We start from the raw sequence: 24,901 nt of genomic DNA, 5'->3' as shown, positions 1-24,901 counted from the left end.
ATCATCAGCATATAGTAGTTCCCAAGGGCAGCCGGTTTTAAATTCCTCCATTGTGATGTGGAGGATAATGTTGAATAAGAAGAGACTGAGAATTGATCCTTAGTGAATGCCTGCCTTCACACACTTACAGAATTCCACCATCACTGTATTCATGATTAACTCTCACCTTACTGACAGCACCACTGTATATGGATTGTACAGATTTCACAAGTCTATCCCTAACTTCCTCAGAAACCACCATATCACAGAGTGAGAGACTCCTGTTGAGGGCTTTCTCCAGGTCATAAATGCCAAGTACAATGGTTTATTCTTAAGTAAATATTTCCCCAGCTGTTATCTCACCAGGAAAATGACATCAGTAGTACTTCTCTCAGGCACAACACCAAAGTTTATCTCATCAAGTCTTAGTTTGTTTCTTATTAACCCTTTGAAACCTAACCACACACAGAAATTGAATGCACCACCCTAATCTCTCAGTGAGTTTCACTGAAAACTTTTAATTCTAGAATATATGCTGAAAGATATGCTTGTTTCACAACACAAAGATACAAAATGGTGAATAATGATAGAATACAAGATATTCAAATCCTTTTTCATTAATCACTGGTTGCACCAGAAAATAGTCTTTGATTGTTTTGGCAGGTCCTTATACTGAGCATCAGGATTTGCTCTCTTAGTCCACCTATGTTTCTCTATGCACACAGCACAATGATTGTTTGTGGTTGTATGTTCAGCTCATTCCACCTCATGCAATCCAATGTCAACCAAACGATCCTCTGCGGTTGTTAGATGATCATGTCCTGCTTCGGTACTGACCCTCACATCACCGATTAGTTCATGACAAAACTTATCCAAGAAAGTATGGAATGTGAAGATTCTTTTGCTAGGCTGGACATGGGGCTTGTAAAATCCCTGCAAAACATAGGTATTATATGATGTCCGCATAAAGAACTTCATCACTAATTGGCAAGGCCATTTGTAATGGTGTTGACACATTTGCAGGCACATCATTTGGTCGTTTTTGTCTGTTCCTCCCATGAAGTTATTGTAACTCTTCACTGCCATGGGACGTGGGACAAATACCTTTCTGTATTCATTACAATCATACCTAGTGACTGAGAAGTACCACCAATGCTATCTTCCTGTGAGGCAACTGCAGGAGAAATACTTTGTCAAAAATAAACCTCTCTATCTGACTTTTGTTGACATGGAGAAAGCCTTTGACAGAGTCCCCCCCACTCCCTTATCTGGTGGGCAATGCAGAAGCTAGGGATAAATGAGTGTTTGGTGAGAGCTGTGCATGCTGTCAGTAAGGGGTGAGTTGCCTATGAGTATAGCAAAAAGTTTAGCATACAAGTAGGAGTCCACCAGAGATCAGTTCTTAGACCCTTCTTGTTTATCCTAGTCCTCCAAGCTATAACTGAGGAATTTAAGATTGGCTGCCCTTGAGAGCTCCTCTATGTTGATGACGTTTATCTTATTGCTGAATCATTACCAGAACTAGAGAAGAAATTTCATGTAACAAAGCACAGACTGGAATCAAAGGGCCTTAGAGTTAATTTAGTAAAGACCAAAGTATTGATAAGTAAGAAAACAACAAATTACAGATTCGTTCAGGGAGATATGTAGAAAAGGTGTCAGGTGAAACTCCACGCAGTGTACTCACTGAAAGCTATAGACACATAAGAAGTGCAGCAGTATCATTGAAAGACTAACAGAGAAAGTAGTCTTTTCATGTGGCAGATGTGTAGGTACATTAATCACCAGTAATGTTTAAAAAATAGACTCCCTCAAATGTCAGTGGGGATCCTTAGAATAGTTGAAAGTTTTTGTTACCTAGGTGACCAAGTTACTAGTGAGGAAGGTTGTTCTGAAAGCATAGCTGCTAGAATAAGAATGGACTGGGTAAAGTTCAGAGAGCTAGTACTTCTGTTATTAATGAAGGGCCTCTCCCTCAGACTGAAAGGCAGATTGTATGATGCTTGTGTACAGACAGCTATGCTACATGGCAGTGACACATGAGCTGTGACTACTGAGGATATGCAAAGGCTTCAAAGAAATGAAGCCAGTATGCTCTGCTGGATGGGTATTGTCAGTGTGTGTATACGACAGAGTATAAGGGATTTTAGAGAAAAACTGGGTATATGAGGCATCAGATGTAGTGTGCAAGAGAGAAGACTGCACTGGTATGGCCATGTAATACATATAAACAAAGACAGTTGCATCAAGTGGTGCTAATCTCTAAGTGTAGAGGGAACATATAGAAGGGCTGGGCCCAGGAAGACTGATGAAGTGGTGAGAAAGGATCTACAAATGTTGGGACTCAGAGATGGATGGACAGGGGACTGAGACCCCTGGCAGTCTGTGTGCTTGAGAAGACACGTCAAGCTAAGTAAAAGCACGGCTCTTGCATACAGGCTTGTCCCTTGCATCTCTCTCCAGCTGAGCATTTCTAATCTTGGAGACTTGTGTTTGTTTGTGCCCTATGGAATTACACCTGTGCCAGTACTGTATGAAAGCACCCTGTACACTCTGTACAGTGATTGGCATTAGGAAGGACATTTAGCCATAGAAACCATGCCAAAATGGACATGGGGTCCTAGGCAGCTCTTCAGCTGGCCAGCTCCTGTCAAACCGTCCAACCCATGCCAGCTTAGAAAATGGACATTAGATGATGATAATCTGATACATATACATAGCTTCATATATATGCAAATAAATGCATAGATATACCCATATATATATATATATATGAGGGGGTACCCAAAAGTAACTGGAAACATTCTTTGTGGGACAAGCCCATTGTAGTTCCGGCTTCTACTACTAGAAGTCACTTGATGTGACCCTCAGGCATCAGTCTGCCAACCAGCAGTGTTCTGTGAGGTCCTACTGCCACATGATGCATCTTTGTTTTACACTGCTTCTCCCTTGATTGTCAATTTTTGTGATGGCTGAAACAGTTGTCATGCCTCAGACAGCATACAAAGATGCTGCCATGAGCAAAACACAAGTTTGCAAGCGGTTTTCACAGTTTAGGAATTATCACTTGTCGCTTGAAGACCAACCTTGTTCAGGGCAACCATCAACCTCCTGAAGAAGGGGATACAAGAAAGGGACAATAAAATATTCAGATAGACGATACAAAGAAAACAAGGACAGGTCATTCGGAGTTTTCTTTCCTCAGTCGTGATCCAGATTATCCTTGCAATTTCGGCTGGCTATTCTCGATATTGCTCCAATCTGGCCAGCCCCAAGGAAAAACTATGCTCAGAGCATTAGATTCCTTGGAAGAAAGCAGCGAATGTATACGAAAACAAGGACGGATAAACGAACAATGTTACACAAATACAATAAATATAGACCTGGGATGAAGTGGTGAAGCACGACCTCCGAACATTAGGCCTCACCTAGGCAATGACTTGTGACCGAGACATTTGGAAATATGCTGTGCATGAAAAAACCCAGCAAGCCAAGTGAGACCAAAATTCAAGGCCTCTGCCAGGGATGTAGCCAGCCCACTTACGCGTAACATTCCTTTATTGGACACTAAACTCCGCTTGCGAAGACCTGTTGAGGCAATCAAAATCGAACTAAATTTATAGACTGGCACCCTTGCTAACGTCTCTTTCATTGAACACTAAACTTGGCTTGCGAAGACCTGTTGGGGCAAGCGAAAGCGAAATCGTGATGGCACCTGTAGCAGTGGATCACTAAGAGCACCGTCCGAGCGTGATCGTTGCCAGTACCGCTGGACTGACTCTTCTGCATGTTGCACGTAAAATACACCATTTCGAGCGTGGCCGTTACCAGTACCTCCTGACTGGCCTTCATGCCGAGTGGCACGTAAAACACCCACTACACTCTCGGAGTGGTTGGCGTTAGGAAGGGTATCCAGCTGTAGAAACTCTGCTAAATCAGACTGGAGCCTGGTGTAGCCATCTAGCTCACAAGTCCTCAGTCAAATTGCCCAATCCATGCTAGCATGGAAAGCGGACGTTAAATGATGATGATGATGATGACATATATATACATATATATATATATATATATATATATATATATATATATATATATATATATATATATATATATATCTTGTGTGTTTTTTCGTTTCTGTTTTGTTTGCAATGTCCTGTACCCAGATATGCACCTATACATACAAGTGGATGTCGGTATTCACATACCTGTACGTATATATGCATATACTCATTTACTATTTGTTTTTACATGATTGAACGCAGCGTCTCCAATTGTTAGTAGTTTTTCGTAACTTCATATTTTCCGACGCTACTCCATCTCTTTCTCTTTCTCTTCCTCCTTCATTTTTACCCCCCTCGTTCTTCCTCTTTACTACTACGTATCTCACTTTACCCCTCTCGTTCTTCCTCTGTTACTACTACGTATCTCTTTTTTCCCCCTCGTACTTCCTCTCTTTCTCTTTTCCTCTCGTTGCTCACCTATTCTTCTACTTCCTCCCTTTGTTTCTCCCTCTGCCACTCTCTCTCTTCCCCTTACACCGGCATGGTCACATGCTTCCGGTCAATAATCCTTTCCTTCCTTGGCTGTCGCCGAGCTAACACACGAACCACTTTGTCCCTACTTTCAAGTTCGTGTCTCACAGCGTTCATACACAAACAATTTTTCTCGTCTGGCCGTAAAGCCTTTTCTGTTTGTTTTCCTGTCCTGTTTTTTGTCCGCCATGACATTCCTCCATGGCACAGGTTTAATTTGTGTATACAAATTTAATTTGCGGTCCATGGGAAGAGCTGTTTTAACGATGCGTCCTGCCTAGCTCTTTGAAACGCCGGTGTTAAAACGGAGGTAGCTGATGAAGTAGAATGTTCTCTATGTGGCTTGTGTGTTTTTTCGTCTCTGTTTTGTTTGCAATGTCCTGTACCCAGATATGCACCTATACATACAGGTGGATGTCGGTATGCACATACCTGTACGTATATATGCATATACTCATTTACTATTTGTTTTTATATATATATATATATATACACACTCACATACATACATGTCATTATTTAAATACATATATGTATACATACACATCATCATTTAAATAAATATATATAGACACATCATCATTTATATATATATATATATATATATATATATATATATATATATATATATATATATATATATATATATATATACACCTCATCATTTAACATCTGTTGTCCATGCTGGCATGGGTTGGATGCTTTGACCATGGCTGGAAGGCTGCATCAGACTCCAGTCTGTTTTGGAATGACTTTTACAGCTGGATGCCCTTCCTAACACCAACCACTCTGAGAGTAAAATTAGGTGCTTTTTTACATGCCATTTGCATAACACTGGTATCTGTCACAACTGTGGTTTTACTTGGTTTAATGGATCTTCTTCTCAAGCATTGCATAATGTTAAATGGACTTGATCATTGCCTCTGTGAGGCCCAATACTCGAAGCCCAGCATAATGCCAAATGGTCTTGGTTCTCACCTCTGTGAAGCCCAATGCTCAAAAGGTGCTTTTACATGCCATTTGCGTGACACTGGTATCTGCCATGACTGCCATTTTTGTTTGGCTTGATGGGTCTTCTTCTCAAGCACAACATAATGCCAAAGGTCTCAGTCATTGCCTCTGTGAGGCCCAACATTCGAAATGAGCTCAACCAGTTTGCCTCCGTGAAGCTCAACACTCGAAAGGTGCTTTTTATGTGCCACCTGCACAGGTGCAAGCTATGTCACACCAGCATCAGCCACAACTGTGATTTCATTTGGCTTGATGGGTCTTCTCAAACACAGCATATCACCAAAGGTCTCGGTCACTAATCATTGCCTCTGTGAGGCCCAAAGTTCGGAGATCATGCTTCAACACCTCATCTCATATCTTCCTGGGTCTACCTCTACCATCTCTAGCGTTTTTGACTTGAGACTCAACCTCTGAACCTTGCAGATGTGTCCTTAGCAGCTCTCAATTTTGGCCTATGCTCCTGTCATGGATGCTCGGTAATTGACCAGCTCTGATTTTGCTGGAGTTCTGTGAAGAATACCTTCAAAAAGTATTATTAACTCCAACTTTGCTGTTTCTATACCTGACCTGACCACTGAGTGTTCCGAGGTGTTATATTGTCTTCATAAAGAATGATTAACTTTAACTTTGCTGTATCTACACCAGACTAGGCTACTTATTAACCCGAGGTGTACATTTTCGTACATACAGAATAAAAGATTGTTTTATATTCGGATGCTTCCTTGTTCTGCTAATTTCCTCAAACATTAATGTAAGGAAATTGTGTAGCACCCACTCAGTGCAAAAATACACAAACAGAAATTCCTACAGGACTTATGATTTGTCTGCCTTCCTATTTACTAAGACTTTGGTTTTTGCTAGGTTAACTCCATGGCCCTTCGATTCTAGACCTTGCTTCCACACCTGGAACTTCTTTTCTAGTTTTGGTAGTGATTCAGCTATAAGAACTAGGTCATCAGCATAGAGGAACTCCCAGAGGCAGCCTGTCTTGAATTCCTCTGTTATTGCCTGGAGGACTATGATGAACAAGAGGGTACTTAGGACCAATCCTTGGTGAATCCCTACTTGTTCCTTGAATTCTTCGCTGTACTCATTGCCAATCCTCACCTTGTTACAAGTAGCATCTCTGTACATGGCATGTACATCTTTCACTTGCCTATCCCTAATTTCTGCATTGCTCACCAGATAAAGGATCAGGGGACCCTGTCAAAAGCTTTCTCCAAATCAACTAAAGCTAAGTACAGAGGTTTATCTTTGGCTAGGTATTTCTTCCACAGCTGCCTTACCAGAAATATAGCATCAGTGGTGCTTCTCCCTGGCACGAAACCAAACTACATCTCATCTTGACTAATTCTCCCACTAATTAGTTAGGCTATGATATCTGTGTGTGTGACTATTTATAGCATCCATTTTATATTATATTCTAGCATCTCTAGAATGCAAAACAAAGAAATATATTTCTAAAAGAATTTTTATGTATACCTTTTTGTTTGGTAATTTCAGGGCAAAGAAATTCGTTATCTACTGTGTCCTGCAGCTTTTACAGTTGCACATTTAAAGAAATTTCTGCGAATGAAATTTGAATTATCACAGCGCTATGAGGTGAGTCATTCCTTAACAATTTGCCTAATGTGAACCTATGTCTGTATGTTTTTTATTCTTTTACCATCTCCGGTATTTTTACCTCCATTTATCTTCTGTAAGGTTATATAGATTTTATTTTCTTGCAAGAGTTGCTTCTGGGAAGGACATCTTGGTCATAAAGACATATTTAACAGATAGAAATAATTAGTTAAATTAAAAAATAGAACAAATGAATGAAAATTCTCACAAGTGATAACTAAATACAATGTTTGCATGTAAAGAGGGGTTAAAAATTCAATATGCCTCAATGTAGGGAATTAATAATTTGTTACTTATTAGAATTTGAACTTGTTATTGTCAACATCATTTTTATGTTTAGTTATATAATTGAATGAAATCATTGCAATCCTACTATGTTAGAACTTTGTTGTGTTTTACTTTTTTATTACTACTTCCACAAATATTACTACCATTAGTACTATCATCATCCTTGCTGTCATCATGACCATTATGGCAGTGTTATCCCTGAAATGGTAGTAATAAGTTATATTCTCTTGCAATACATTTTGTGTCCTTTTCTTTATAATTGTTTTTTTCAAATTCAGCTTGAATCATGTTTGCCTTTTGCATACTTATTAGGGTTGGTTATATTGCTTTTCTCTTAAAATATGTCAAAGTTAGAAACCTTTTTTCATCAGAATCATCATTCTATATCTGATTTTCCTTGTCACCAATTCTGAGATATTGTCTGTGACAGAAATAAGAAGTGTCCTATACTCTCTCTATTAATTTTTAACAAGAGTTCTTCTCTGCTAGATGAATTGCCTGTATGTAGCTTGCAAGATTTGTGTCTCTTCCATTCATTTCTCACTTATTAGATTATCCATCCTCTTATCGTTGGGGTAGTGTTTTCACACAAACAAGAATAAATAAACACAATACTTTAACAGATTTTACTTTCCGTTTCATTGAGTTCATATCTTGCAGGTAATCAGCTTTACCTGTCATCATTCTGGTGGTGAGTAAACCATTCATGTAGTAATTGGCTCTAATTATGCAGCAGAAATTTTATACCACACCATTTATTGCAATGCAAACTTTACCATTTCATTTTGATTGTTGTGTTGCAGCACTTTCATTAACTGTTTGAAGTAAGTGGTAGATTAAACATGGTTATGGACTTAAGTGCCTACCTCAACACCCTGGTCACACACTTCTCATTGTGAAAGCAAGGCACTGCAATAGGCTATTAACAATAACTGATATATGAGAGGTATTGAGTGGTTGCAGAAGGGACAAATCACCTGTTTTGCTGTTGATAGTATTAGACAGAGTGCTAATGATAGCGAGGAAGCTAGTTAACAAGTTAGCAGAAGTGGTTAGAAAAGGCATTGCAATCAATATGCTAATGACAAGAATATTCCATGACCATATCTTCAACACAAAACACAAAAGTTGCCTTGTCAGAGATAGAGTTCAGAAGGTAAAACAAGTTGGAACAAAAGCAATTTGATGGGTATAAGTTGGGAGGTGCTCTGTGGTCACTAAGTCACAATTCAGGCCTTGACATACCATGATGGGCACATACTATTTTGCCATAAACAAATGTGTGCTGCATTCCAGCAGCACTTTAACTGTTTGAAGTAAGTGGTAGATAAGATATGGTTATGGACTTTAGTTCCTACCTCAACAGCCTGGTCACACACTTCTCACTGGAAAAGCAAAGCACTTCAATAGGCCAATAGCAACAAATGATATATGGGAGGCATTGAGTAGTTGCAGAAGGAACAAATCACCTGGTTTAGATGATCTGCCTTATGAGATTTGTGGTTATATGTCAGACTTGGTTGGTGATCTCTATGCAAGTGTTAACTGCAACTGGCTTCAGAATAGAACTCCCAGTTCTGTGAGCTGTGGTTTGTGATTGCTGCTGAGAAGGAATGCAAACAAAGGGGATATTATTGTTAATTTCTGGATCATAGCCCTTCTGAATGTTGAATTTTAGATTTTGACCTGGGTGTAGGAGAGAGGTTAGCACTTGTTTGTAGGTTATTTGGGAAAACACAAATGGATGCAATCCCAACAGATCCATCCATCACACAACTTCCACTTTGTGCTTTATGTGATTCACCTTGGAGAGAGCAGGTAACAAATCTGGCATTGGTGGGCTTTGGTCATTTTGAATCAGTTGAAGCTTTCAGAAGGATCAATCATTGCTACTTAGCAGCAGTCCTAAAAGCAGCCAGTTTCTGCTACATTTTCAGAGACTGGATTTCATTGATGCATAGCATCAGTTACTCAATGGTCAAAGTGAATGACCAACACCACTCATTATTTACATTTCCTTGGAGATAGTCCTGTTGACTACTACTACCTAATTTTTATCTTTTAGAAAGTAGTGTGGCCACTCTCCAAGTTTTCCAACTATGCTGAGATTATGCAGCTTATAACATATATCATGGTAAACTTTATCAAAGGCTTTTGCAAAGTCAAGATATATTACGTCCACATTTGAGTTGTTGGTTAGCTTCTTAAACACCCAGTTGTAGTGCTGCAAGAGCTGTGTCAGGCAGCTTCTGCTTGGTTGAAAACTGTGCTGAGTATCATTCAGCAAGTCATTCTCTTCAAGGAATGCAATTAGTTTCCATCTGACTGTCTGTTCTATGTGTTTGCTGTTTTGTGAGGTCCGCACACATACAGACACAGTCATACACATATATATGTGTATATATGTATATATAAATTTGTATATGCATACATGTATGTATGTGTGTGTGTGTGTGTGTGTGTATGTATGTTTGTATATATGTATGCATAAATATGTGTGGGATTCTAGAAATAAGGAGGGAAGAAGGTTACTGGGAGTCTATAGTGCTAATGACTTGTTGATCTGCAACATTAACCTACCAACCTTTCGATCACCTTTTGAATCTGGTACAAAAGCCAGGTTGACTACATTCTCACTATAAAGTAGGGTAGGCAGATACTTGTGAATGCAAAGTCCTTTCTTGATGAAGAATGTACTTCCCAACATAGGGGTCTCAGAGATGCAAACCAATCTGGGAAGGGAAGATCTGGAAGTTTAGGAATCTTTCAAACAGTCAGATTTAGCTTGGCTTCTTGACTTCATGCTCTTGTTTGATGGGGCTGGGGTCATTCCAAATTAGAGGTTCCATAGGCATCATCATGCATAGAGCCGACCAGGTCCACCAGTGCTCTCCATCACAGCGGTCTCATGCCAGCCCCTGTGCATCCTCCAAGGTGACATTGAGCCTCTGGAGATCCTCCTGGTAGGCTGATCTTGCAGGAGACAGAGGACATGTCCATACTAGTGCATGTGACAGACAGCTATGAGGTGGGAGGCTGCAGGTTGATGCATGCATACATAGAGAGGGGGGGATGGTCCAGGCCATCTCTGACATGAATCCTTCTCGACTGTGCTTTTCCTACCATGAGAAGCAGATGCCACCTACAACAAACCAGATTCATGCTGAAACAATCTACTGCCAACCATATTTTTTCCCTTTAGTCGAGCAAATTGACCCCAGGACTTATTCTTTGTAAGCCTAGTACTTATTCTATCGGTCTCTCTTGCCGAACTACTAAGTGACAGAGACGTAAACGCACCAGCATCGGTGGTCAAGCGATGTTGGGGGGACAAAACACAGACACACAACATATCCATACATATATATATATATATATATATATATATATAAATATATATAAATATATATATATATACATGACGGGCTTTTTGTTTCTGTCTACCAAATCCACTCACAAGGCTTTGTTCAGCTTGAGGCTATAGTAGAAGACACTTGCCCAAGGTGCCATGCAGTGGGACTGAACCTGGAACCATGTGGTTGGTAAGCAAGCTACTTACTGCACAGTCACTCCTGCACCTATATGTATATGTATATATATATATACATATATACATATATATACATATACACATGTATGTATACACACACACACACATATATACACACACAGACACATATATAAATAAAACATCGTCATCATCATCGTCGTTTAACATCTGCTTTCCCTGCTGACATGGGTTGGACAGTTTGACTGAGTGCTGGCGAGCCAGAAGGCTGCACCAGGCTCCAATCTGATCTGGCAGAGTTTCTACAGTTGGATGCCCTTCCTAATGCCAACCGCTCTGAAAGTGTAGTGGGTGCTTTTTACATGCCACTGGCACTAGGGCCAGTCAGGTGGTACAGGCATTGACCACGCTCAATTAGTGCATTTTTGCATGCAACCAGCACAAAAGCCAATCAGGCAGCACTAGCAATGATCACGCTCAAATGGTGCTCTTAATGTGCCACTGGCACAGGTGCCAATTAGGCAGTACTGTCTTTGACCATGGCAGTAATTTCACTTACCTCAACAGGTCTTCGCAAGAGCAGTTTATTGCCCAATGATTGAAGGGTACTCTTAAATGCGCTGGTAATGCTGCACTGGCATTGGCCACAGTTATGGTCTCACTTGGCTTGCCAGGTTTTCTCAAGTACTGCATATCCCCAAAGGTCTTGGTCACTTGTCATTACCTCAATATATATACACAACAAAAATTTTAGGAAAAAAAAAAAGAAATAAGTGGAAATTTTACTGGCGAGTGTGTTAAATTATAAGGCACCAAAAGAGAATGACTCTCCCCAGACACAACAGAATATATATATATCTATATACATATATATATGTATGTATATATACATATACACACATATATATACACATGTATATATATGCATATATATATGCTTATATATATCCATATATATATATATATATATATATATATATATATATATATAATTTATTTTATTTTGTTTTAATTATTTTAAAATGTTTCAGCTGCAAAGCAGCGGTCATGCTGGAGCACCACCATTGACAGAGCTATATAATTATTTGGAACCTCCTCTGATATGTGGCATGTGGTCAATGGCGGAGTTTGATGCTGTTGCCCTCATCTGTGTTTCCTGCAGTGTGGTAGGCTCATCTGGAACCCGTAACAGGAAGAGATCTAGTTTTGTTTTAAAGACACTTACATCCACACCATGCAGGTCTCTCAGGCATTTTGGAAGGATATTAAAGAGATGTGGGCCCTTGAAGCCCAAGATGTTGCAGTATCTAGTCCTGTGTTTTGATGGCGATGCTAAGATCTTTGGCACTATGCAGTGGCGCTCCATTCTACAGTTTGAGTAACTTTCAATGCCAAAGCTTGGTACAAGGCCTAGGATTTTCCAGATGTATATCACTGCATATCTCTCCCACCTTTGTTTCAGGGTGAAGAGTTTTAATTCTTTAAGTCTTTCCCAGTAGCTGACATGTTGCATCGAGACAGTTTTCTTAGTGTAGCTTCGTTGGATTGCTTCGAGTTCCGCTGTGGATTTTATATTGTGTGGTGACCATAGTTGGGAGCAATAATCTAAGCGGCTGAGAACGTATGTCCTCCAAAGGATCATCAAAGTCTCCTTTTCTCTTGTTTTGATAGTTCGGAGGACCCATCCAGCCAGCCAGCCAGCCAGCCATCTGCATTTTATTACCAAATTGGTAATATGCAGCTGGAAAGAAGCATCCTTGCTCATGTCAATGTCCAGGTCATGCAGTGATTTTGATTTAGGGATATATATATATATATATACACATGTATGTATATCTGCATATATATGTCTTGCAAACAACTTGCACATGCAAGTGCTACCAGTTGAGAACTCCTGCATACCGGAAGCCAGCAAGTGTATGGGGTTATCAGGAGAGAATGCACGCTGTTTCGGGGTCTATCTCAACGGCATCAATGCATACCTGCCCCCCTCACTGATATGAGGCCCTGCTTGCTAGATCAACTGGTTATTCAAAACAAAGCTCAATATGTCTCTAGCCATCACTCATCGTCTCTTTTTAACCAAATCCAGTGGTTAGCCTTCTCCACTGTATTTTGGATATCGGTCATGGTGGTATTTACCTTACGATGAGTTAGACCTAACGATAACAGCGGTCGTCTCTCACTGTGTCCTACAAACCCTCTACATCCAACTTCGATTGGAAAATCTCCACTTTCCAGCCTGCATCTTCACATTTCTCAAGGAGGTTTACATAACGGTCAATCTTTCAAGCCCAAGTGGCATCCATGTTATCTTCATGACGAACCGTTAACTCGATTAGATTTACAACTTTCCTTCTTTCACACCACATTAAAATGTCCGATTTTTCCATAACTGGGATGGGAAAGAATCCTTGGCACCCAGGTAAATCTGCAGTCACTTCCCAATAGCCGTTCCACTTTACATCTCTCACAGGAAGTTTCTTCTTCTTGAAATGGATCCGCTGACCTGAGCACACGAAGGTAATAAAATCTCTAGATGGTACTTTCAACGGTTTTTTCTCAGTGTTGGTGAGATGAATTTGGTTTTTCATAGCATTGAAGATAACCTTCAGGACCAGGTTGTATCTCCATGTATATTTATTCAATGCTAAGGAACAGTTGGAAAGAATGTTTCAGTGTTCTGACCTTTCCGCTTTTACATATGTCATTCTCTGAGATGTTCCATCTTACTAGATTCTTAGGTGACGGCAAAACATCATAGGATGCACGAATCAGAAAACTTAGCTGAGATGTCGTCCACTTCCATATCTCATCCCAACATATTTTCCTCTCAACAACATGTTCTGCACATCTCTTCATCTGTCCTTGTTGACTACATCTGATCAAATGAAGCTCTCTTGTTTTGACGCTGTTGCTAACAACAGATCTGCATTTGCTCCGCATCATACTTGCAAACGGTCTGAACTGATCTGCACCAAAACCAAGTCCTCTCCGATGGTTCTGTGTTGCACCCACCATATCTCTGTGTATAAGAGAAGACAAGATGTCATCAGTCTCTGCTTCTGCTTTCCACTTCCTGGCTGTTTTCACCTCTGGTGGGTTACGCCAGATTTCTATGTCCTTCAATTCTCCGAGCATCATCACCGTCCATATCTTCCCTAGTTTATATATTTTGACTATTGACGCCAGTGGTAACTGCAACGAACCTCTTTTACGATAAAGAGCTGAACTGTTCAACATCCAAGGTAGGCCTAGCCACTTTCTAATGAACACATTGCATTTTTGTTCAATGATCTGAACTCGTGACAAGGCTACCTCGTATATTAAAAGTGGCCACGAAAGTCGCAGGTACAAACCGAACTGCAAGCACCAAATTTTATAGTTACCTGGTAACTTCGAGTTATCAATCGTTGATAATCCAGCCTCGGCTTGTTTCATAATTTCCATTCCGCGACTTCTATCTGACAATGTTCCAGCGTATACTTACCCCAACCTCTTGACAGGTTCTTTGACTGTTGGAATGCTTTCTTCAGCTATTCGAAACTTAAATTCTTTCTGCACTCCCTTAACAAATGTCAGACTATGCGACTTTTTTGCTCTAAACTGCATCCTTGACCGCCTCACAAGTTCATCTAGTCTCAAGAGAGCATTCTGCATGACTTGTTTATCTGTAGCTAAAAGTGTCACGTTATCCATGAAGGCTTTCTTAGGTGATTGTACATGGGTGATTTTTCCGAAAAATTCCACCGCTTTCAAAATCATCTCTATGACTAAGATAAACCACGTGACAGATATTGTACAGACAGCAGCAATGCCAATCTCCAATTGGTGCCAATCTGTTGTAAAATTTCCAGCTGTAAACCTCATTTCAAAACTGTCATAATACATCCTCATTATTTTGATCACTTTGTCTGGAATGTGGAAATGGTCCATGGCTCTTAGTAATTCGTGTGGCACTGAGCCATATGCATTAGCTAGGTCAAGCCATACCACGTTCAGACTTCTCTTTTTCTGTTTGGTATCTTGGATCGCTTTCCAAATCGAAAAACAGTGTTCAATGCATCCAGGGATTCCGGCCTTTTGAACAGACTCATCAACATACCCGTTATTCTGTAAATACGTCACTGTTCTCCTCGAAAGAATTCCCATAAAGATCTTGCATTCCACATTCAATAAGGATATCGGCCTAAACTGTTTTAAAGTCTTTGCATTGGCCTCTTTCGGCAGGTATATACCTTCTGCCTTACACCAGTCTTCTACTAGAGTCTCTTCGCGCCACAGTTGTCGGAGTAGGACAAAGAGCTTCTTTCGCAGACGATTGCAATATCTATAGACTTTGTATGAGATGCCATCACCTCCTGTGGCACTCTTTGCTCTCACTTTTCTTACGAAATCATTCACCTCTCTCCGTGATGTCCCCAATTTGGAATTCAATATCAGGTTCTGAGAGATGATTTAGCCCATGTAGAGGTGGCAGTAGCTGGTTACGGTGCGGATTGCTGTAGGTTTCTTTGATATGAGTGTCCAATTCTTCTTTCATGCACGATAAAGAACCACTCTTCGGTTCAGTGAACAGCTTCTAAGTAAACCCATGCGGGTCCTTCAGAAACTGCCCCCGAGTCCGTTTACTCTCCTTTCGATGCTCATATTGGCGGATATGTCGTTGCACATAACATTTCCTTTCCAAATCGTTATACAGCAGCACGAGGCCAGGTTTGTCATCTTCTGCAGCACATTTCCATCACTTTCTTAGGCTGGTCTTTTCCTTCCTCAACTGTTTCATTTTCCTGATCCTCCTGTTTGGTCTACACTTTCCTTTCTCTAATCGGATATTCTCTTTTACTCCAAACAATTCCTTCCCCGTATCGTAAATTGAGCTTGTTAATTTTCCCAGTTTCTCCACTGTAGAGCCTGTCATTTTATAAAGAGCTCGACATACCTTGTTTTCAAACTTGATACCTAGTCTTCATGGTCTCAATGTCTTGGTGGAATCTTTCTCCTTGCTCATCACTTATTGCTCTATGATTTTTAGGGAAGTAGTCCAGATGACAGTGCAGGAAATGCACTTTTACACTCATATTGCAGCCCAGTACTCAAAAACTGGCTAACAGGGTCTGCAGAAGTTCTTCATAATTTGATGACTTCTTGTCTCCCCAAAAAATCACAGCTACAGCAAAAGCATTCCATATTACTTTTTCGGTGCCTGACATGGTTTATAAAAACTGCTCATCCTACAATAGCCATGTAATCTGTGACCTGTCAAACACACCAAACTTAATTATGCCAAGAGACAAAGCTGGAAACTTTCTGCTTATCTATTTGAAGCAGTCACTGTCTCACTGTTTCAACATGGGGATGCCCAGGCCTTGTCTTGACCACCCAGTTTTATACCAAAGTAAGTATTGTAAACTTTCTTCACAAAATTAGTGATTTTGTTTCACTGCCTAGGTAAAGTGTAACATCCACAAATATAGTGGAAGACATTGAGACTGTTTTAGCATTTTCTTCTCCCACAACTGGCCATATTTCTGAAATACAAAACATATATTCAAGCCAGTTGTCACTTGGAGAAAGCATAATGTCAAGGACATCATCATATATGTCTCATATTAACATCATGACATTTAAAACTGGTTAGATTGAAAATAGTGGAAGTTGCTCAAGTTCAGTGCTTTTTATTTACTGAAGATACTTTAGTTTTCACATTTTTTTTTTTATATCCTGGTGTTGGATAAATAATTTAATGAAGTGGGTAGAAAAAAGGTATTCACACAATGCACTACAATTGCTGTTACACAAGGTTAAATGCTCTCTGCCAGTGGCTCACAGTGAACTTCTTACTCTTAACCGCTGACCGTTCTTTGTTTCATAGCAATGTGTCAGTCCACTTTTAGTCACTTGGGGGGGGGGGGGTCGGAATCCGTCCACAGCATCTCCCCTTTTTAGAATTAAACTCCACTCAGAGTTTTAATATCTCTTATGCTTAGGGTTCAATTCTAGCGTTTCCATTCATAAGTTGGTTTATATGTCTTTTATATTTGATATTTTTTCCTTTTACTAGGAATATCATTCTTTCAATTTGTTTGATAATTACACCATCCTCCCAGCTTTCTTTACTGTGTCTATAGGTTTTTAAAAAAATCTGTGTCACCGAGCTGAAGTATATTTGTTGTTCGCCTTTTTTCTATTTTCACTCAGTATCAGCTTATCAAAGATGGATCTGATGTTTCTAGCAAGCATCAATCCCACAGGTGACATTCCAGACAGGGTATTTGGATTAGGTGTTACTCAGTACACACTTAGAAATTGTTGAAGTGCAAGGTCATCCATTACTTCATTGTTCACCGTTTTTAAGGGCATCTTAGAAGTGCCAACAAAATGCTCTGCTTATCCATTGGAGTGGTCACGTTTGATAATGAACATTTTACGAATTTTTTGAACTCATCTGAAGTAAATTGAGTTCCATTGTCAGACACAATGGTATCAGGAATACCATATCTGGTGAACAACTCATATAAAAAACTTAATGTAACTGCAGATGTTGGCTTTTTACACTTATGCACTTCAGGCCACTTTGAGATACTGTCCACCACAACTTCAAATAAATTTTCCTCCATTCGAGTTTGCAAAAATTTCTTCCGCACTTTGTAGTGGGTTATTACATGTCATCAAACACTCATTTAAAACAGTTGGACAATTTGCACATACCTGTATTTTTTTTTTTTTTCTTGGTATAAACTGTTGGGGATGCCCATTCAGCATAATCAAACTTTTCAACAACTCCACGATTTTCAGGACTATCTAATTCATCATTGACTTGTTTCAACACTTTGGAAAGTACAGTTCATTTTGGTTTAAATATCGGTATAGTATTTTCTTTTACCTGAAACGTCACCTTTGTTTTGGTGCACAGACTTAATTCATCAGACAAAACTTCAGGAAAAATCGTTTTTAATTTTTTATTTTAATTCATCTGAGAACTTATTTGTTCCAGCGGTAAAACCATTCACATTTTTGCAGAAAAGATTTATGGGGAGGTCCCATAAGTTAAATAATTCTATCCAGTCTGTTCTGAATAAATTTGTTGTATTATTCAACACAAAAACTTTGGCTTTTAAGATATTTCCGTGAAATGTAATGTCACTTATCATTTTGCCCTAAAAATGTAATTTTTTTCCTGAAATACCACATACAATTTTCAAAGTTTCTTTTAATCCCGGTCTCCAGATTTTTTTCCATGTATCTGGATTAATTATCAAGATATCGCTGCCTGTATCCAATTGTAACTTTATGTTTGTGTTGTTAATTCTTACATACACAAATTTCCTTTGAGGCTTGTTCATATTTCTTGTCACCAATAACCTGTTTACATGATCTTTTCTGTTGAGCTGTTTTTTAGCTTTTGTTTTACGGTGTGATTTTTTATGACCTATCTTTCTACACTTGAAGCATTTTATATTTTTAAACGGACAGTTGCTTTTAAAATGTAGACCACTGCACCCATAACATGGATTCAGTTTTGACATTTTTTTCATTTTTTCTCGTCCATTACTGATTGGCACATGAATATGAGAGCAATCTTTCTCTTCAATTTTATCTGTGTCATGTCTTAGATTTATAATTTTCTGGCATTCTTCTGCAACTGCCTGTAGAGTTAATTTTTGGTTCTGTTCTAATTTTGTTAATATCTGGGAACCTACGTCTGCAACTTTGCTTGCAGTTAGCCCTTGAACAAAAATTAGGTGACAAATTCTTCATCATAGTTTTTTACCATATTTATACATTGCCAGCAAGTATTGAACAGGGTACTTCTTTCCCTGAAAATGTTTGATAAAATATTGTTTCATTGAAACAAATTTCACCTGGGCTCTTCAGCAGAATATAATTACTATATGTTTCATGTTCAATTTGGGATAACTTTCTTAAAAGAAGTCGTATTTTTTTCTTGTTCATCCAATTTTCACATTTTTCTCTGAAGATTTCTTTGTATCATCGAAAATATGCAGTGAAGGTAATCCTTTTTCTGGATTATAACTGAATTCTTCAATTGAGTTTGCTATTTTGTCTGGCGAATATGATCCTGAAGTATTTTCCGACTTCTTTAACATTAATTCCAGCAACTGTTGGTTTTTGTTGGTGTTGCTACTGCACTATGGAGGCCAATAAGTCTTCCATGTTAAAATTAATTTTTCTTTGGTTTCATACCCCAAAAAATTCTAAATGTCCAACCCAAGCTTCGAACAAATCGCCACTTTTATATCCTGGTGTTTAATGAAGTGGGAGGGGGGAAGAAAGTATTCACACAACTCTCTATGATTACTGTTACACAAGGTTAAATGCTCTCTGCCAGTGGCTCACAGTGAACTTCTTACCCTGAACTGCTGAAAGTTCTTTATTTTATAGTAATGTGTCAGTTCTCTTTTAGTCACTTGTGGGTGGTTGGAATCATTTCACAACACTTTTGTAGTTGCATTTACTTTAAACAATATTGGAAAGCTATGTTTCAAAGTTATGTCAATCTCTGTACATGGGTCTGCATTTGATGAACTCTTATCTATTTTTTTAAATGGTTACAATACTGGAAATGTTGCAAAATAGATATTTGAGTTTGTAAAAAAGATTGACATGATGGATTTCATTTTTGAAATCAGCAACTCCAAAATTACCTGGTGACATGCCTCCGACATCAGATAATGAAAACCATGTTCCCCAATGTAACTAATCATGATTGTGATTAATATATTTGTATTGCTTTCTTATCATTGTTTGTATTATTAGTGTTAAAAACTGACATTTCTATACCATATTTATTTGGCCATTTCCTTTTTACCAATTTTTTTGTTGGTTGAAGAAATGGAAGAAAATAACAACAACAATGAGATCAGCAGCCAAGAAATAAGGAATGTTTTTGTTTTTAGTTTGACTACAAAGTTTTGTGTTCTGTTGTTTTTGATTGCATTCATTCTATCTTCACTGTTTCTAATGACAATTGCTTGTCTGCGCAGATTCACATATTTCACTCCGATGAACCACTGAAAGACAACTACACTTTGATTGATATTGCTTACATTTATACCTGGAGACGGGTAAGTTTCTATAACCATTCCCTATAATTGTTTTTGCATGTTTTTAATAGTACAGCCTAGAGGAAGCAACTGTGCTTATAACCTTTATAGGCAGTGGCAGACTAGGTCTAAAAATATTAGTTGCCAGGAGACTAAGGGGGGGGGGGGGCCACCTGCAACTACAATGCTATCATTTAATTTTTTTTTTTTTTAAGTATTCTTTTTAACTGTCTACAAACACAGCCGGGCTGAAATAATTAATGCAGTCTTCCAGGAGTGAGTAAAAAATTCTCAAACTTGAGGGGATGGGTCCCCATATATGGATTCTAATGTTGCAGGGGCCCACTTGCCTTCAGGCAAGCTGGCAATCTGACCAGTCCACCACTGTTTATAGGCCTCCTGAGATCAGCGAGATTGAAACTGATAGGTAAATCTATGATGAAAGCCATTTTAGCAATGGCCATTTTGTACTTTTGCTTTTCTAGCAGAATATATTCAGGGTTACAACATTAAGCTGTAAAGATAGTAGAGAATATTATGTAGGAATTTATCTGCTATTTCTAGAAGATCAAGCTCCAATGTATATATATATATATATATATATATATATATATATATATATAGGCTTCCTTTTCTTCCAGGCTGGAGTATGTAGTCTATTTTGTTGATTGATGTGGGTCCTCTGTTCTAACTGCTGGTAGGAAGTCAGCATCTGAAGTGTATCTGAGTTTTATGAAATAAAGTAGTACCTGAATGCTGATTTAGAATGTTTAAATTAGTGTTATTTAGTAGTATGTAGTGTTGAGTGAAAATCCTGCCATAGTGAACTCATAAACCTATAACTAAGATTTTCAATAAAATATCACATTGGATGAAGTGATTAAAGTTAACACTGTCACTAGATTACTGAATCTATTGGTAATTACTCTGTGTTTCATTAATCTCATATAGTTTTGTTAGATTAAAGCTGACAAATTACATTCTGTAACTATGATAAATTGTGGATTCAGTTTCTGGCTTGTTTGATATTTTAAGGAAAGTGAGCTACTTTTGATATTTAATGGTATTTGTGATATTTATCTGATTGCTTTGTGAAAGACAGAATTGTGTGTTTTAATCTATTTTAAAACAATCTGTGATTGAACTTGGCAATTTATGATTAATATGTTACTGAAATGTCTTTTGCAGAATGCTCCATTGCGACTCTTCTATTCTGTGTTTGAAAATAGTGCTAAGAAACCCAAACTGTCTAACACAGAAACTGTCTCTGAAAACAGAAGTGTGAAAGAAAAACTGAAGCTGTCAGTGTCCACTACTGGTGTCACTAACACTGTAACACATACTACAGCAGCTGCTACACATGTGACAAAGGCTTCAACTGTCTTAACACCTACTGCCACTACTGTTCAATTGACCACTCCAACACCAACTACTACCACTGTTGTCACAACTACTGTACGTACCAATGCTAGTTGCACTGAGACAACAACCAATAGCAGCTCTGTAATGAGGCCGTGCAGTGATAATGCTGTATTTCACAAACCTACTCAACCACCGCCTTCTACTAAACATAGTCATAATCAGAAAACTTTGCAAACTCTCAAAACACCTCAGCTTATTGCACCCAAACCCCCTGAAATCTTTCAAAGACCTCAAGTTATAGCTCCCAAATCTTTACCTAATTCTGTATCACTCAGTCCTCAAAGAATGTCCATTGCAAATTTTCAGAAACCTCTGCCTGTGCTTATGCAAAGGACACCACAAATTCAGAAATTTCAACCAAGTAACTTTCCCCAAAACAACGAAATGTCACTTCCAAAAGTAAACCAAACTAATGCACAACGTGTAATGCAAACTAATTCAATAAAAGTTACTCACAACTATGGACCGAAGAATTCTCAAGATAATTGGCAGAAGATGCCACAAAATATTCCACAAAAATGTTTCCAAACTAATGGTAATCAAAAAAATGTTGCTGTTTCTTCTGCTAGTAAACCTATACAAGGATGCTCAAGTCACTGCAGAGTAACTTCAAAAGGAATGTCTAAACAAGAAAATACATTCTGCCAGAAACTTGACAATAAGAAACAACTAGAAACTATGATCAATGGTAATAAAATTGTTGATCCATGCACAGGGCCTACAGCTAGATCTAATAAAAGAGATGGCACTGGAGATGTTAATAAGGAGAAATCAATAAAAATGAATGGAAATGCATCAAAAACAGAGATAGCTAGTGTTAGTTAGAAGTGTGAGATTTAAAGTCATGAGAAATAATAATGGAGGACAAAAATAAAAATAGAATTTACACAATAACAGCTGCCATTATAATGCCAATGAAGATTATCATGCACAAACTTTAGCTACTGGATGCTGTGTAAACATTGTGTATATTTTTATGTTGAAAAAGATATGTGGCTGCTTGTAACAGCAAAACTCTGTGATGGGAAACTTGCCATTTCATTGAGAATATAATGTCTCCATTGCTCAGGTGTTTGCAGAACTAAGATGACAGCAGTCAATACAAAGGATATATTTTTGATTAACAGGTGAAACAGTGGTTGGTAAATGAGAGAAAATCCTATGAACAGCATAAATTCATTTTTCCATTTTATATACCAAATAATCTAATTTTTTCTTCTGTTAATTAACAATGGCTTGTGCTCTTCTTTGTAAATATTGGAAAATAGATGTGTGTATGAGTGAAAAATGTATGTCATTGTGAGATGTGTGTTAACACTTTTCCAGATTGTTGAAAAATGGTCTGCCCATTTACTTATGTTTTGTTTCAGTAACCTCTAAATTTAACTACTTACATTATATGTAAGTGCTTCAATATTTATCTTCTTGACTACAAGAGAAATATATTTTCTCATTCTCCTAACAAAGCAGTTGTCATGTTCAGTTTCCAATTTCTTAAATTATCAGAATATGTACAAATAACATATCCTTATTATTAATTCACTAAATAATTTCAGTATTTTAAAAAAATTTTTATAAACGAAAACCTTTTTACTTTATATTTTACCTGAATAAGAAATATTCTTTGTTTAAAAGTAAGCAATTTGTGGAATTTTCAGGTATGTAAAACTTGTGGGAATCCTTTTCATCATATGAATGTGGTTTCTCATTGAGATTTAATTTGATATTTTAGATAAGTTTTATATTTAATAACTGACTAAACTATGATATTATGACTCTTGAAAATCTATTTCTAAGTTTTACAGAAATCATTCAAAATTCAAACGTTAGTTAAATAACTTGTAAATAAAACTAAATCATTGTTATTACAAATTCATTTATTTCCAATTAAAAAGCTGTGAAACTGACAAAATTATAATACAAATATTTGTGTTGGAACTGAAACTGAAATTTTCTTGTTGACTTCTTTTGTCAAATACAATCCTATTTTTCCTTAAAACTTTGTTTTATGGTTTTCATAATTATTTGTTTTGTTTTCATTTTATTTTGTGCATTTGCATAAACATTATTCTGACTAGGAGTTCTATTTTTCACAATGGAAAAGTGAACACATACCTTTAATTCATGCATGTATTTTGGCTGTTAACATAATTCGCAAGACAGAAACGGAATAAACATTTTAAACAAACTGATACTATTTGGTGTTATTTCAGGCTTTCCAAGAAATTTTCATATATGATTTCAGTTTTATTTGATATTAAATTTTAAAATCACCCATTTAAAACAAAAAAGAGAAATGTGCCTACTGAGAGATCCCTGATGTGTGATAGGTACAAATCCCAGAAGTGAACCTGTTGCACTTTTCTGTCTTAAATTCAGTGGTATAATGTCTAAAATCATAACTGAGTGTTTCTACATTAGTAAAAGTCTGATAAAAAATCAAAAAAAGGTTGTATTTGTAGTCAAGTGGAACTCTTTCTTAGAGGATACTGACATAGAAATTGGGATCTTTTCCTTTTGGCCGGCACATTTAAAAAATAATTTTTTGTAACTAAACACTTTCAAAATTTGTATACTGGTAGAATGTGTCACATAAAAACATCATCTACACATGGCGTTTTTGAGAAAATTGTGTATTTTCAAAGTTATTTCATGTTAAAGCTGTCATATTTTAACCAATCAATGACATCTGTTGAGGTGAAAACAATTACTACTGTTGTTTGTCAACAACTTCCAGCTGTGTCTATTTCGTTTGTCACTATTATTTATGACATATTTCATCTCAGTTACGTTTGTATGAATAAACGAGTGTATCTGAAGCATGTTTACTTTATGGCACCACCACAATCGTTTGTGCATTTCTACAGCTTTTAGCTTTTTATTTCCTGTTTTTCAGCTACTATTTTTGGAAAGACATTTTTTCCCCCTTCCCCCTCTAATTTCTTCATTTTTCACATTTTTCCATAACTCTAACCCTAAAATCTCAACCCTAACCCTAACTCTAATCTTAAAACCCTAACCTAACTTTAAAACCCTAACCCTAACTCTAAAACCCTGTCCTTAACCCTAAAACCCTAACCCTAACTCTAAAACCTAGATGTCATAAATAACAGTGACAAATGAGATATACACCACTGATAGTTGTTGTTGACAAACAATGGCAGTAATTTTATTCAGCTGAATATGTCATTGATTGGTCGAAATTACCGAAATACGACAACTTTTACATGAAATAACTTTTAAAATATAAACTTTTCTCAACAACACAAAGAGTAAAAGATGTTTTATATGACACATTCTACCAGTGTCCGAAGTTTGAAAGTGTTTAGCTACAAAAAATAATTTCTCGATGTGCCTTTCGAAGGGAAAAGATCCAAAAATTGGATTGTCAGCATGAAATATAAATACAAATATTTCCATTAGGTTTGGTGCTCTTGTTTTATTGATTTCTGGAGAATGTAACTAACTGA

The 24,901-nt window shown here is 37.7% G+C and overlaps 1 protein-coding gene across 2 annotated transcripts in view; it reads left to right on the top strand.

Moving 5' to 3' along the window:
• Positions 1-23,619, top strand: part of LOC106875343 (uncharacterized) — a 205,805-nt gene extending 182,186 nt beyond the window's left edge. For both annotated transcript variants that reach the window (XM_052970202.2, XM_052970201.2), the window contains exons 9-11: positions 7,026-7,124; positions 19,950-20,030; positions 21,198-23,619. In XM_052970202.2, the coding sequence (XP_052826162.1) occupies positions 7,026-7,124; positions 19,950-20,030; positions 21,198-22,256 (1,239 nt within the window). In that variant the 3' untranslated portion in view covers positions 22,257-23,619. The remainder of the gene's footprint in view (positions 1-7,025; positions 7,125-19,949; positions 20,031-21,197) is intronic.
• Positions 23,620-24,901: the final 1,282 nt, after the last annotated feature.

Source organism: Octopus bimaculoides, chromosome 8, assembly GCF_046866305.1.
Source record: "Octopus bimaculoides isolate indiv1 chromosome 8, ASM4686630v1, whole genome shotgun sequence".
Classification (NCBI taxonomy): domain Eukaryota; kingdom Metazoa; phylum Mollusca; class Cephalopoda; order Octopoda; family Octopodidae; genus Octopus; species Octopus bimaculoides.
This window is presented reverse-complemented; position numbering and strand designations above follow the sequence as displayed.